This window comes from Juglans microcarpa x Juglans regia, chromosome 1D (genome assembly GCF_004785595.1).
Source record: "Juglans microcarpa x Juglans regia isolate MS1-56 chromosome 1D, Jm3101_v1.0, whole genome shotgun sequence".
Lineage (NCBI taxonomy): Eukaryota > Viridiplantae > Streptophyta > Magnoliopsida > Fagales > Juglandaceae > Juglans > Juglans microcarpa x Juglans regia.
This window is the reverse complement of record NC_054594.1, coordinates 1,464,641-1,480,066: the sequence shown is the minus strand read 5'-3', so window position 1 is coordinate 1,480,066 and position 15,426 is coordinate 1,464,641. Positions and strand designations below refer to the sequence as shown.

General features: G+C 36.4%; 2 protein-coding genes across 2 annotated transcripts; one reads left to right on the top strand and one right to left on the bottom strand.

The window, feature by feature from the left end:
* Positions 1–113: 113 nt before the first annotated feature.
* On the bottom strand, positions 114–2,721 carry LOC121234179 (protein RER1A-like). The gene is made up of 4 exons (XM_041130016.1): positions 2,285–2,721; positions 758–938; positions 576–641; positions 114–497 (listed from the first exon to the last, which is right to left on the bottom strand). Exons 1-3 carry the CDS (start codon positions 2,641–2,643, stop codon positions 585–587), a joined length of 597 nt encoding a protein of 198 aa, XP_040985950.1. The 5' UTR covers positions 2,644–2,721; the 3' UTR covers positions 114–497; positions 576–584.
* Positions 2,722–4,093: 1,372 nt separating this feature from the next.
* LOC121236474 (phosphatidylinositol 3,4,5-trisphosphate 3-phosphatase and protein-tyrosine-phosphatase PTEN2A-like) lies at positions 4,094–10,769 on the top strand. Its single transcript, XM_041132912.1, has 13 exons — positions 4,094–4,239; positions 5,232–5,661; positions 5,870–5,971; positions 6,066–6,122; positions 6,306–6,371; positions 7,894–8,070; positions 8,187–8,273; positions 8,369–8,433; positions 8,516–8,592; positions 9,006–9,052; positions 9,183–9,313; positions 9,813–9,882; positions 10,023–10,769. The coding sequence occupies exons 2-13, from the start codon at positions 5,233–5,235 to the stop codon at positions 10,557–10,559; spliced, it is 1,845 nt and encodes a 614-aa protein (XP_040988846.1). The 5' UTR covers positions 4,094–4,239; position 5,232; the 3' UTR covers positions 10,560–10,769.
* The last annotated feature ends 4,657 nt before the right edge of the window (positions 10,770–15,426 follow it).

Here is a 15,426-nt window from a genome sequence, read left to right as displayed (position 1 = left end):
CAAAACTTACATAAAGCCAATTAACTACAAATACAGCATACATCAACAATAAGGCAGAGAAATTGCCCTCCAATATAATCCTCACAATAGATCTAAGAATAAGAGCCAATAGCTAAGAAAATTTATGTAACTATACTGTTGAAAATGCACTGCATAATAGAAAAGGGAAGTTCAAGTAAATGCAGGAAAAAAGTACAGTTTAATCTAAATTTGAATTAACCCAATTGCGAAGCTAGACTCATTCCTCACAGCAAAGGCTCTGTGAAACATATGCTGCTAGATTTTAAAAATCTCAGCAACGGGAATGTAGCATGTGCCTTCTATACATGAGGATAATTATACTATGAGCAAAAAGGAAAAAAGGTTTCATGAACTACTTCATCTCCCCAACAATAGATTTCCAGGAGGCATACAGAAGCTTGGAAAAAATCAAGGGAAAATGAACAATCATCCATGACTCCGAATCTAGTTGTAAACACATTCTCCGAAAGTTTCCACTGTGTCACAACAAGGCAGAATAAATTGAGGAAGATGGGTGTGTGCAGTGTAAAAGAAGCAAATACAATTCAATCTACCTGAATCAATCAATCTGTAGGAAGGCTTGAGCTTTCAGTTGGCGATGCTCTCTTTCCATCATACCGCTATGAAAAGTAAAATAAAATGAACATATTGTTAAAACCAAAACACAATTCCAATTATCACACAAGCCTACAAACCATGTTGGTCTAAACTCCAAGTAAGATGGGTCCTTAGATACCTGCTTTCCGAGTGAGAATGGAACATATTTGTATTTAATCATGTGCGTTATTTGTCGCCTCATGGTGAGAATGAAGAGTGACAGCCAGTAGAAAAGCAGTATTGGCCAGAACACAGGTACATCAAATGCGCTGAAAAATGTCATCACAAAAGCAATGCAAAATGCCTTTGTGATAGAGTACCTTCCAAAGAGGAAAACAAGGGAACTTCAGTACACAGAAGAATCAAGAATAGAGGCCCTTTTAAGTGATTTACTAATACAGAACGAAAATGACAGCATCATAGATGAATACTTCCATGATCATAAAAATATATTTTGGTCTAAGAGCATAAGTTGGAGTATTGGTCCTAAGAACGCTTACCTACAAAGCACCCTGACAAATAAAAGAGGCAGAATAACATTGGAATTATAGGCCATTGTGTGTAACCATCCGACAAAAATCAGGCTAGTGTACTATAATACTATAAGTTCATTAATGTTAGAATATAAATACAAAGATTAAATACATTTCTTCTCATCAGCTTCAATTTTTGCCACAAATGTTGATTTAACATGTTATTAATACATGTTCTCTATGGTGGTGTATTTGGAGGGACAAGAATGCAAGAAGCTTTGAAGATCGAGAGTGGTCAATGGAAGTGCTTAGAAGTTTATTTTTCAATACTTACTCCATTGGTCGATTGTAATTGATTTTAATGGAATATCTTTTCATGACTTCCTTGTATCGCTAAACTCGCATATATAGGCAACGCTCTTGTATATGTCCCGTATACTTGTGCCTTTGTCTACTTTAAACTCAATAAAATTTTGTTTATCGATCAAAAAAATTAAAGCAGATATTCTAAATTTGAAACCTAACTCCACACTTCAATGAATAATCTACGGGTTAGACCGATTTATTAATGAGAGTTTGACTCCCATGGGAAGAAGAAAATTTAATAATTTAATTTATGGTCTAACATACTAGGATGATTACACACTTGATATGCAACCTTTTAATTTGAATTAACATACTAGGATGATTCCTAACTAAACACCCTTGCTTTGCATGAAGAATCCGTTGCTAATCAAGTTCGTCTTTATGCTATGCACGCTAACCTCTCACTTTGAACCACTTGCTAACAAAACCACAAACAAGTGCACACAATAAATATAATGCATGCACTGATTATCAACGTCTTCTCCACACACATCAATCAATAAAATCAAATTAAAATGAAACTATTTCTATTTTTTTAAAAATAAATCCAATATTGCTTGCAATCCCCTTTGCAGATATCATACCCAAAAAGAATCTGAATCTAATTAATCCGTGGTAGTTTCATGGAATGATTGGATATCCCAACTAACCTACTTTTGCAACATAAACTTTGGACGGTACCTACAATTACCAATCAAGAAGCAAACTTCAATCCCCGCACATAGATATATATAGCTATCAATACTATGAACCACGGTTAGAAGCCCCGATCAAAAGATACAAGTCAAAGTAAAATGATTGGGGGCGAAATGAAAACGGTGACGCACCAGAACTTAAATTCCGGAAGCCGACGAACGAAGGGGCGGAATTCATCGGAGCCACGTGTCGGTAGCGAGGGGCCCTCGGAGAGGTCCTGGATCTCGGGGTCCACCTGGGGAGAGAGAAACCCTATGAGGAGGTTAAGAATGTAGATTCCGAGGCCGTACGAAACGATGTAGAACCCTTGGATGAGGTAAACGCGGAGGACGTAGACAGAGGCGACAAAGAGGAAGGCGACCCAGCGGTTGAGCACGTGCGGGGTCGACTTGTCGAGCAGATGCTGGTACCGCTGCGACACTCTGAAACTCCACCGGGAGATAGCCGTGGCCGGAGAGACATCATCGCCGCCGGCCGGTGCCCCCTCCATTTGATTGGACTTACTGCGATCGTTTTTGGTGCCGTAGGATGCGATTTTTATTTTTGTTTTTTTAATATGTGTTTTCTTTAATTTCTTGTTGCCCCTTTTAAGGTGTGGGTTTGTAGTTTGTACCCTTCGTCTTCGGCCACTTGCCGCAAGACTTGAGCTCCGTACGTGCCAGCTTGGGCCGGATAGGATTATCCGGGTGGATAACTTTATTACATACCTCTAAGGTGAAATGAAAGACCGGTGGTGTTTGACTTTTATTAAGCAAGTAAGTTGATATTATTTCTTCAAAAAAAAAAAAAAAGAGGCTAGGACAACGGTTGTGATAGATAAAAACTTCAAAAATCTTATAATTTATTTTTCCATAAATTTAAAAAGTTTTCAAAAATATATTCTTTAATTCAAGCTTCAACGGTATATAGGAGTTTTGCTATGTATAAATTGATGTGCTCATTATATCATTTATAGTGGAACGCACTATAATTTAAAAAAAATTAAAATATCAATATTTTTTTAGCATAATTAACGTGTAAAATTTTCACATTAGCGATGTGATGTGTAATAGATTTTCTTTTTATATATATGAAATAATATATACATGTTTAGAGTATATAATATCCGCATATTCAATTTTAAAAAATTACAAAAAATTTGGAAGCTATGTGGAAAAACCAACTTTTTTATTGTGAATTTTACTTTCTTTTAAAGGGAGTGTAATAAATTTACAGATTCTAACGCCTCGTTTAGTTATGCAACTCAGATGAGATGAGATGTTTTGTTAAAAGTTGAATAAAATATTATTATAATATAATTTTTATTTTGAAATTTGAAAAAGTTGAATTGTTTATTATATTTTGTGTAGAAGTTTAGAAAAATTATAATGATTATATGAGAAGAGATAAAATGAGATAGTGTGATTTTTTGTAACCAAAATTATATCTATCCTTACTCTCTTTCATATATGTATTTAGAAAAAACTGATAAATACCAATGTGAAAAAGATATAACAATTATCTTTAGGGATACTAATGGGGATTTTTCTTCTTGAATATTAAGAATAAAAATGGAGTAATGATATAATTTCTTATATTAAAAATGCTAAGAATTACAAGAACATACGAATTTCAAAGTGTTCTAAGATGTAATTTTTTTTTCAAACAATAATCTTTTGAATATTTCTTTTAAAATGGTTATAATTTGTTTATATATTCAAACCTCACTAAGAACATCAAAGGTAAAATATGAAATTAAAGATAGAATAAGCAAAGTGTATACAAAATTATCATATAATAAATATTTGTTTTTTTCAAAACTACAAAGGTTGATATATCCCATGAAATAATAGTTCCATTTTTCCATTTCTTTTTTTTATAGACCAATTTTTCGAATGTTTAAATGGCTTATAAATGGTCAAAGACTCAAAACCATTTGACGCGGCGACTCGCAGCTATTACCACGGCCACCGCCTGCAATTGTTGCTACTCGCTTATTCTCATTTCCGTCTCTACCAAAGGCTTCACACTCTCAGAAATCGCCGCTGTACCTCTTCAACCCACTCTCAGATCCTCCGTCAACCCGAGCACGCCTGCATTTTGTTTGGTAAATGATCCCAAACCATTGCTCAGTATGGTCGTTTACGTTTACGAACGCGTTTCACTATCCGCATATACTCGTAGATTCGTAATGTAATTGAGTGGATTTTCTGATCACATTTTGAATCTTTTTTTTTTTCCCTTCCAGATCTCATTGTTTCGTTTTGTAAATCTATTTATTTGGCCAAATGAGATTGAAACGATAAGCTTCAATTGAAATTGTGGGTTTTGGTTGGAGGATTTGAAAAGATGACATATTTATACACTTAATTGGTCAATTCGCCGATTTAATTGGTTTGCGTGTATGCATGCACCTTTAAATGTGAGGTACAATTAATCTTTTTCTCAAACGGGAAACAGTCCACAGAATATATGGTCCTTTACTTTTCATTAAATTGCTTACTCATTATTCCTGCCATTGTGTTTGGTTTAAAGGATTAACGATTGATTCCTTAAGCAGTTTGATGCTTAGTAGTTCATTGTGCTATTTATTTATTTTTGGCAAGTAAATATTATGTAATATAAATGGTACATTTTTTCATTGGTAAATAAGAAAATTAATGGTGAGAATAATAGGCATGGCCCAAGTACAGGGGAATGATATAAATGTTACATGATAGGTATGTATCTACATAGCGCCCATTCCTTGAGAAAATCTGCTAAAATTTCTTTTCTTGCCAACTTTTGTTTGTCGCATACATTAGCTTTAGCACATGCTTGCCCATGCAAAATTTTTGTGGAGGCTGTTGAGGATAAACTGCATGGCAGCTTGGCTCATTTACAAATTACAACCATAGTTGAGCTTGCCCTGTGCACAATGATATATTTGAAATCTATAATTTTATCTTTCATCTAAATTGCTAGTAGCTGGTTAATCTTTTCTTTTCCTCTCAAGTTTTATCGACTAATGAATCCCATTTTGTTTATATTAAGTTTACAAGCTCCATGGTTGAGCCTCTATTTAACGTGGATTGATTTAATTATGGCCTTCGGTTTCAGAATGGATCCGGTATCTGCCGACTCATCATCTCAACCTCTGGCTACAGCCTCTGATGATGAACATTCTGCTGCTGCTGTCTCTCTGCAAGATAGTAATGCACATCAAACACCATCTATTTCATCTTCTTCTGGGATATCATCTTGGACTAGAAGTCTGAAATTTCCGCAATCCTTTGGGGCAGCACAAGAGGACTCTCAAAATGGAAATGCTGGGACATCAACATTTGCACGTTTCACTAGTGGGTTAGGATTGCGGATCAGTCCAGTGGCAAACATACCAGCCGAGAATAGTGAAGGAGTGACAGAAACTGCCCAATCTGGCGTTCTTGAATCATTCACAAAAGGGTTGGTTGACTCATCTCGAAGCGCAGTGAAGGCTATGCAGGTCAAAGCACGTCATATTGTCTCTCAAAACAAACGAAGATACATGGTAGCTCACCATTCTATTACCTATGTTGATTTTCTTTTTCATTTATAGTGCTAAATGATGTGATAACTTGGTCGTGAATATCTTCTATTACTCGGGTAACTTTAACTCAATTATCCTATACTATCTTTGTAATACTCCTTCTTTTTCACAAAATATGTTTGGACCAAAAATGTCACTGATATAAAGAGATTCTATACCTGATTGACAGGAGGGAGGATTTGATTTGGACATGGCATATATCACTGAGAATATAATTGCTATGGGATTCCCAGCTGGTGATATAAGCTCTGGGATTTTTGGATATTTTGAGGTAAAATACTTATGTGCTTTGTATTTGATGTTAAATTAGGCAAGTTCATCTGTATTGTTGGGACCAAAAATTAACTGAAAAAAATATTGTGCAGGGATTCTATCGGAATCATATGGAAGAAGTGATTAAGTTTTTTGAAACTCACCACAAGGTAAAACATGGTTTAGTTTTTGAGGTTGGATATTTCCGACTATATGCAATGGCTGGGTATCTAGTTATTGTTTCTAGGAAAAAAGTTCACCGTTAGTAACCATAAAATTTGGAACTTCAAATATGATTTGCCTATTTCTGGCTTCCAAATTTGTGTTATCAAAATTCCTCCATTCACATGCAGGGAAAATACAAAGTCTACAATCTTTGTTCAGAGAGGTTGTATGATGCATCACTATTTGAGGGGAAGGTACAGCCTTAATCTATATTGCATTTTGGTATTACCATCATGTTCGTACAAAAATATTATCGTTATGTTCAACGTCAATGTCAGAGCCTAAGTAAAATACTAAGGTCAAATGCTCAATTTATATCATAAGAATTTGAAGTCTGCATTATCGTGTCTATTGTGCAGATATCAGACCTTGACTTTTTTTCTTTGTTTTCAATATTAATGGTTGATTATATACTCTTTGCAATGAATAGTTTTTAAGATGATATCCTGGTCCTCGTGCAACATGTGAACTGCAAATTCTATTTTGTTTATTGATTGAAGTTAGAAAAATATTGTAGGCATTATAGTTCATTTGCTCCCACTATTAGTGTTCAGTACATTCAAGATTAAAAGTAAAAAGATTTCATTTAACTCTCAATTTCTTTCATTGTATTAGTTATCAAAGTTGAAGGTATCTGTATAATGTAAGATAAGATTCATACTTAGGATACCTGAAATGAACGTGAAAGTAGAGTTAGTTTCCACTTGGTGGATTGGCTGTCTAAATACATTCTGAGCATACAAAGTACAAACAACAGAAAACATTATGCCTGGTTTGGATAGTAAGTTGAGTTGAGATGGTTTGTGAATAGTAGTGAGATATTTGAGTTGAGATAAGATGAGTTAGAAATGGTTTGAGTTAAAATGTTTTATGGGGTTTTGGGAAAAGAGAGAAAAAGTTAAATAAAAATATTATAAAGTTAAAATCATTTGGAAAATGATTCCTTTGTGCTTGATGTGGTGTTTATGGCTAGAAATGAATGGGAGATGTTTTGAAGACAAAGAACAGTCGTTGGAAGAAATTAGGGAATTTTTTCTCAAAACTTTATGTTTATGGGCTAAGGCTATTGTATTGAATGGTGAAGATAAGCTGGAGTTATTTTAGTTTGTTATTGTCTTTTTAGCTTCTGTATGTAGGTATTTCCTCTTGTATACCTCCTGTGTACTTGGGCTATGCCTATTCTTGGTAATAAAACTCTTATTAATTATAAAAAAAAAAAAAAAAATTTGTTAGAACATAATTTTTTAAAATTATTTTTGTTTTGAGATTTGAAAAAGTTGAATTATTTTTTATGTTTTGTTTGGAAGTTTGGAAAATTTATAATAATTAGGTAATGATTAAATCAAAAAGTTGAAGATTTGAAATTGAAAAGTGTTTGTGTTTGTGATGTTTGGATATTGAGATGAGATGGGATGAGATGAAAGCATCTCTCTATCCAAACCAGGCAAAAATGTGCTCATTATATTGCTTGACCACCAGTAATTTTTGTTTATAGAAAACATTAAATGTCATGGGGATTTAAACACAGATGAAGTAGACAGATTTACAGAAGAAGAAGTATAAATGACACTACTTCTGTCTACCTTTAGTTGTTGTTAACCAATTAAGAATGTGCTATAAATAGACAGATTTAGGTTATTGATGCTGTAATGTTGTCCATGAATTATTTGGGCATGTAAGCTTCTTCAAGTTCTGATTTGTCTGGAGGTTTTCCAGGTAGCGAGCTTCCCATTTGATGACCATAATTGTCCTCCTATCCACCTCATAAAATCATTTTGTCAAAGTGCATATTCATGGTTGAAGGAAGACATTCAGAATGTTGTGGTTGTTCACTGTAAAGCTGGTATGGCGAGGACTGGATTGATGATTTGTAGCCTTCTCTTGTTCCTTAAGGTTAGATCTTATAGTCAGCCACATTAAATGTTTTCAGTTTTGTATCATGGAAACAGTTGTCCTGTATCTCATTGCTTTTTTTACTATTATTATTTTGTTTTGATATCTCTCTGCAGTTCTTCCCAACAGCCGAGGAGGCCATTGATTACTACAACCAGAAAAGATGCATTGATGGGAAGGGTCTGGTTCTCCCAAGTCAGATTGTCAGTCCATTGTTTTAGAGAATGCTGTTATCTTTTCAAGGGTTGATCTTCTTTACATATTTCTAATAATTTAGTTTTTTTTCTGATTTTCCCAGAGGTATGTCAAATATTTTGAGCGTGTCTTAACATACTTCAATGGTGAAATTCAGCCTGCGCGTAGGTATCCTCCCGATTTTTCTCCCATGATGCTTAATTTTTTTCTTTTTATCTTCAAAAGGTTACTGAAATTAAAAATTATATAGGTGCATGCTAAGGGGATTTCGGCTACACAAGTGTCCTTATTGGGTTAGGCCATCCATTACCATCTCCAATCACAATGGTATGTTTCTGAGCTATGGCTCATTGTACTCATCCTTGCAATATTAGTTATATCTAAAGATACTTAATAAAAGAATGTATCATATTTAAGATATGATAGAGACTCTATGTTGTATGTGTATCGTCAAGTTTCATTTCTCGAACTGAGTAAAGTTATGATCTTTGGTTGTTTGCAGAGAACATGGACCTTTTATAACTGTCAACTCGTTTTAGGAGTTAAAAGTACATGAAAATAGGGATAGGTCTTTAGAAGTGCCTTCAATTTAGTGAATCTTTTTTCCGTTGTTTTCATCTCACTTTCTATCTTTTATCTGTTGCCATTCGCAGAGAAAGGGACCTTTTTGCATTTTCATTGTTTCATCTCACTAGCATTCTTTTTTTCTTTTTGACATGGTACTTTTCCTTAATCCACAGGAATTCTGTTCTCATCAAGAAAGCATCCAAAAACAAAGGATCTAATGGTGAATGTTTATTTAATCTGGTCTCCCTCTAATGGATTTTTTTTTTTTTTTTGTTAGTTCAATCTTTTAGGATCTCATGCTAAATAATCAATCAAATTTCTAATATGAGCCCACCAATTCATTTTTGCAGCCAGAAGATTTCTGGATCAGTGCATCAAAGAAAGGGATTGTTGTCTTCGCTCTACCAGGAGAGCCTGGTCTGACTGAGTTGGTGGGAGACTTCAAAATTCATTTTCATGACCACCAAGGAGATTTCTATTGGTCTGTATATTACTACCTTCCTTTCACAATCGTTGTTACCAGTTTGGTATGCATGTAAACTTGATTTCATCTGTTCCCCACTCCCTGGCCCCTGTGGGTTGTGTTTTCGTTCTGGCCAAACAATTGAAGTTTCCCTAACCTTAGGAATCTCTCTCCTTAACAGTTTGAAACGTAGGTCTCCCTGTGCCAGCATGCCATCTGTGCAATTAAAAGGTGTATCCTTACAGGATGTGACCCGTGATCTGACCTTCGATCATTTGGTTTGAAGATCATCAGCAAAAACCAACAAATAGAAGAAATGCCTTACAAAAATTTTTCATTGATGATTTTAAGAACATCATTTTTTAAATAAAACGTTTCAAATCCAAATGTTTAGTTTTTTCTTTCTTTTCTGTTTTCTGCTAAGATGTGGAAATAGCATGAACTCTTTTTCTATAGGGATATACCTATAAAAAATGTGTTTTTTCGTTTACTTAATTTTTGGGGATTTTTGTTTCAGTTGGTTAAATACAACAATGACAGAAAACAGAAAAATGCTGAACACCTCTGATCTTGATGGTTTCGATAAGGTAAATGACATTCTTTTCTGATATTGCTTTTACTTTATTCTGTAAGTAATAAGGTACAGTTTTCTCTCTTCTCCCATATCTGTTCTTTCACTTTCCCATTGTCAGCAGTCTATTAATGAGCCGTTGGCTATGCTTTCCAGAGAAAATTGCCTTCTCCGGGGTTCCAGGTTGAAGTTGTTATGATAGACCACGATGGTTCTTCACTGAGTAGGTCGAAAGCAGATTCTGTCAACAAGCAATCTGATGGTTGCTCAGAATATCCTCCTGCTTCAAATGCTGGGATTATAGCTAATTCCAACAGAAGTAAGGTCTCTGGGAGTGACGACAACGATGATGTGTTCTCAGATAGCGAGGGAGAGGAGACTAGTACTTCAAAGAGCAGGCAAAATCATGCCGCTTCTGGAGCTAGATCTGCTGCAACTGGTCATGTATCCAATGCCACTGCAGAGGAAATCGGTAATATGGCACGTAGAACCGATCAGCTCTCCCTCAGGAGCAGCGAGGAACCCACACAAAGTACTGCTTCCACAGCAACAAATAGTGATGTAACTGGGAAACCGGGCTCCGGCCTTAAGACCCCTAACATGGACTCAGCAGGGGCAAGTGATATCAAAGCTATTGCTGCTGATGCTTCAGTATTCAGTTTTGGGGATGATGAAGATTTTGAAAGTGATTGAAGCAGTATTGAGCTTCGCTGCTGGCTGTAACTTTGTCAAAAGCACTTGTACATGAACAATTTTTTCAAGTAACAACGTGGAGTTGATGAATGTCAGGGGGCAAGGGATATTCATCGAATTCCATACGTTCTGTTTTCAATTTTAATTCCCAATGCCTTGTAATATGACTTCGCTACATTGCCATGAACAAACATCTACTTTCACTAGTAATAGAAAATCTAGTTCTCAAATTGCTAAAAACCAACAAAAATAGGGATGTCAGGCAGGTAGTATAGTAAGTTGAAAGAATCGTGTTAAAAAAAAGTTCGTACCTTTCCTTCGCCACCAGACAGTTTCTATGCTTGACGTGACTCTTGCATGTGGTTCTGATGCATAGCAAGATGTAGAATACTTGTCTCCTTGTTGCTTTGTTAAATGGCTACCGGAGAAAACCATTCCCACCATGTTACAACTTCGCAAGGCAATGAATAAAGTGCATATATGCATAAAGTGGGCAACACTTTTTCAAGGATAAATATTTAAACCAGTCTCATCCTTTTCTTATTCAGGCCTCACAGAAGGACTCTGCTCTTTGGAGAGCCATCAGACCGCTTTTACCGGAAGTAATTAGAGGCATATGCTGGATTGTTAAGCAGGACAATATCTCCTTTTGGTTTGATAAGTAGTCACTGCTAGATATATTAGCAGATAGAGTAGAGCAGGTTACTCAAACTGAGCTACTAGTGAAAGAAGTATGGGGTCAACATGGTTGGAATTCCCAACAGATTAAAAGGCTTTATTGGTGAAGGTTTAGCCGATCAATTGATGAACATGAATCTATGGATGAGGAATAAAAAGGATCACCCTGTCTGGACAGCCTCGATCTCGGGTTAGTTTCTCGACCAAGTCTACCTGGTCCACCATCTGAACATGTAGAGTGAAAGTGGATTGGGCAAAATGGGTATGGCACGTGGCACTTCCCACTAAAGTGTCTGGACAGCATTTCATTTCCCAACATGAAATGCTTCCAGAAAAACTTGCCTATTGATTCCAATAGACAAAGATTTAGGCACCGTTTGGATTCAAAGATAAGATGAGATGAGTTGAGATGGTTTGTGAATAGTAGTAAGTTGATCATATCAACTCATCTCTCAATAGTAGTAAGAGTAATGCTAGATGTAGTTGTGAAGTGCGCAAACGCCGCACAATCGTTTTGAAAAAGAGTAGGGTCTACCATTAAAATATTAATTTTTTTTATATGAGTCTGTATTTATTCACTTTTTTCAAAGAGACTGCGCGGCGCTTACGCACTCGATGACTACAACTATCATTTCTCTAGTAGTAAATATTGCTATGGCCCCTAAATGCAATTGTTGTGAAAGTCCAAATGTAGAAACACTAAATCGTGTTTTATGGTTGAGTGATTTAGCAACTGAAATGTGGGGTATTTTGCAGGGCTGTCGGGTCTAAAACTGGATAGAATAAGAAGTTCATAGCATCAATTATATAGGGGGTAATAATACCATATGGGTTTAATACCATCAATTATAAGTTGGTGTATATGGATTTGAAGATGCAAAACTTGAATGGAAGGAAAGGCAGAACTTGCTAATGTGGTTCTCTTTAGGATTAAAAGCATGTTGTCTCAACATATGGTGAAAGTGTCTGCTTGCAAAAAGTTAAGCATAACTGACGAGGCTATCTTACATAGATTAGGACTTCCTGTGTTGGGTTTAAAAGCACAAAAAATTATGACTCTACAATGGTCTTCCCCACCATTAGATTTTGTCAAGTTAAAAATTGATAAGTGTAGTTTGGGGAATCCTGGTGAATGTAGTGGTAAAGGTGGTGTTCGAGATTCTAAAGAGGATCTATTTGGTGGTGTATGGCCTATTATGGTTGCGACTCTAACACCATGGCTGAGATTAAGGCATTGTTTGATGGCTTGGGAATTTGCACTATGTTGCAGCAAATTAATATTGTCTTTGAAACACATTTTCGATTGTTGAGCAATTCGTAGAATGGCAAGGGTGAGGTTCACTAGTCAATTCAAGAGGTTTGAGAGAAAATTTCTAAATCTGCAAAGGATTTGAATCTAATAATTAGGCATGCACATAGAAAGATAAACTAAGCTACTGATTTTCTTGCCAAATAAGCCAAAGGGAATATGGCAGATTTTGAACTGACTCCAAAGGAGATGGTTTTTTGAGACTTGATAGGATATGATTGTCGGTGTGCTAAAACAAGAAGAAAACGAAATGCATAAACACTGTTTGTGAAAAGGCTCCTTAGAAGGAACCAGTCTTTCTATTGATTCTTAATATTTCTCAATGACCGAATACAATCAGATTTCCCAACTTTATACAAGTGTGCAACAGAGAATACAATCAAGTCACCAGTCCTAGAGCTACACATCAGCAAGTTTGTTACAAGAGAATATTCTAGAGGTGAGAATTGATTTACTTGTCAGAGGGCATTCCAGAATTTGTTGGTTGTTGGTTGTGCTGATTTGTGAGGCACAACATTGGGCGAGACTGCTTCTTCCTCATTTTGAGTGGATGCCTTAACAACTCTCGTCGATCCAAGCGGCACAGGAGTGATTGTGAGACTTGATCGCAAAAAATTGTAATGAACAGTTGAAAGTGGCTTTGTGAAAATGTCAGCAAGTTGATCTTTACTTGATACAAAGGAGACTTTAAGCGACTTGGTAACAACTCAATCACGTACAAAATGATAATCAAGTTCAACATGCTTTGTACATGAATGTAAAACATGGTTAACAGATAAATATGTGGCACCCAAATTATCACAACAAAGAGTAGGAGGATCCTAAAGAAAAATACAAAGTTCACCAAGAAGAGATTGTAGCCATATAAGTTCACAAGATGTATTAGCCATAACCTTGTATTCAACCTCAGTAGAGGATCTATCTATAGTGGGTTGTTTTTTCGATCATCTGGGCAGCCAGCCCAGTCAGCATCGAAGAAGACAGACAATAAAAATGATGAAGATGCAGAGAAGCAAAGGCCAAAATTCTGAGTGAGCCTAAGATATCAAAGGATCCGTTTGACAACTTGCCAGTGAGAAATTCGTGGGCAATGCATATATTGGCAGACTTTGTTCACTGCATAGGATATATGTAGTCTAGTGAAAGCCAGATACTGCAGGCTACCTATAATACTCCGATAAAGTTAAGGATCTTCAAATGAAGGACCCTTAAGAGCATTTAATTTAACTGAGGTAGCCATGGGTGTAGAAACAAGTTTGTTGTTTTGCATGTTGGTTTTTTTCAACAACTCAGATATGTATTTTGACTGGGTCATGAATAATTTCTAAGGAGTACGAATAACCTTTATTCCTAAGAAGTAGTGTATCAGATCGAGATCTTTAACAGGAAAGGAAAGTTTAGGTGCATTTAAGAAATCAGTAATAAGAGTGACATTTGATCCAGTAACGATAATATCGTCTACGTAAATTAAGACAAAAATTAAATCACATAAATTTTTGTAAATGAAAAGAGAATTGTTAGACCTAGAAGCAGAAAAACCAAGAAACAGTAACCGATTGCTCAGTTTGGCAAACCAAGCCCTAGGGGCTTGTTTAAGACTATATATAGACTTACGTAACTTACAAATGTGTTTGGGATAGTCTGGATTTGCAAAGCCAGGGGTTGAAGTCACCATGCAAGAAAATGTTCTAAATATCCAACTGTTGCAGCAGCCAGTGTAAAGAAATGGCTATAGAAATCAGTAACCGAATAGTCACGGGTTTGACAACCGGACTATAGGTTTCAGAAAAGTTTAAACCAGCCTACTGATGAAACCCTTTGGCAACAAGACGAGCGTTGTGCTATTCAAGGGTGCCATTAGCACGGTGTTTAGTCTTAAGCACCCATTTCGAGCCAACAACATTAAGATTGGGGGAGAAGGGGACTAAATCCCAGGTATGATTTTGTAACAAGGTGTGGAACTCTATGGCCATAGTTGAACGTCACTCGAAATGTTTGGAGGCCTCAGTAAAAGATGAAGGTTCTTCAGGGATAGGAGAAATAGAGAAAACAGTGAGATGGAGGGAGGGTTTGGACACTGGACACAACATTGTGGCATATGTGCGTAAAACGGGACACTGAATGTTATTTTCGGAGCGAGTAGTCATCGGATGGGATGGTTTTGGGTTAGGGGGTTAAAGATGCAGAGAGGGAAGGTTGAAGACAAGGGATGCGGCACGAGTGATAGGTTCTGCGTGCCCTAGTTGGCAACAAAGAGGAATCTAGACTTGTATTCAGATTGATATTTGGATTGGAAGTGAGGCTGAGATCATGGACTTCTGTTATGGGCTTGGTGTTGATAGAGTTGTGTGAAGATAACGGGGAAGGAGTAGATAGCACAGGTGGAGTTGGGTTGGTTTGGGTGTGAGGTGGGCTAAGATTGGACCAGCTGGAGTGAGTTGTGGTAAAAGAAGAAGTGAAGGAGACGCAAAGAGGCTAGACATAGAAGCTGGTGGGCTGGTATTAGCAAAGGGAAAAATGGACGCATGAAATTGGACATCCCTTGAGGTGTATAGACAACTCGTAGAGAGGTGGAGACAATTGTAGCCTTTGTGGTCTGGGTTGTAGCCTAAAAATACATAGAGCTTAGACCTAAGGTCCATTTTATGCTTATTGAATGGTCTCAAATTGGGCCAACATAGACATCCAAAAGTGTGTAAAAATTTGTAGTTGGGTGGTAAATGAAAAAGAACTTGATAAGGAGATAAATTTTTTAGCGCGGGAGAAGGCATACGATTGATTAAAAAAATTGCAGTCTGAAATGCCTCAACCAATATTGTTGAGGGACGGAGGCATGGGCCATTAAAGAGAGTCCAGTTTCAGTTATGTGGCGGTGACGCC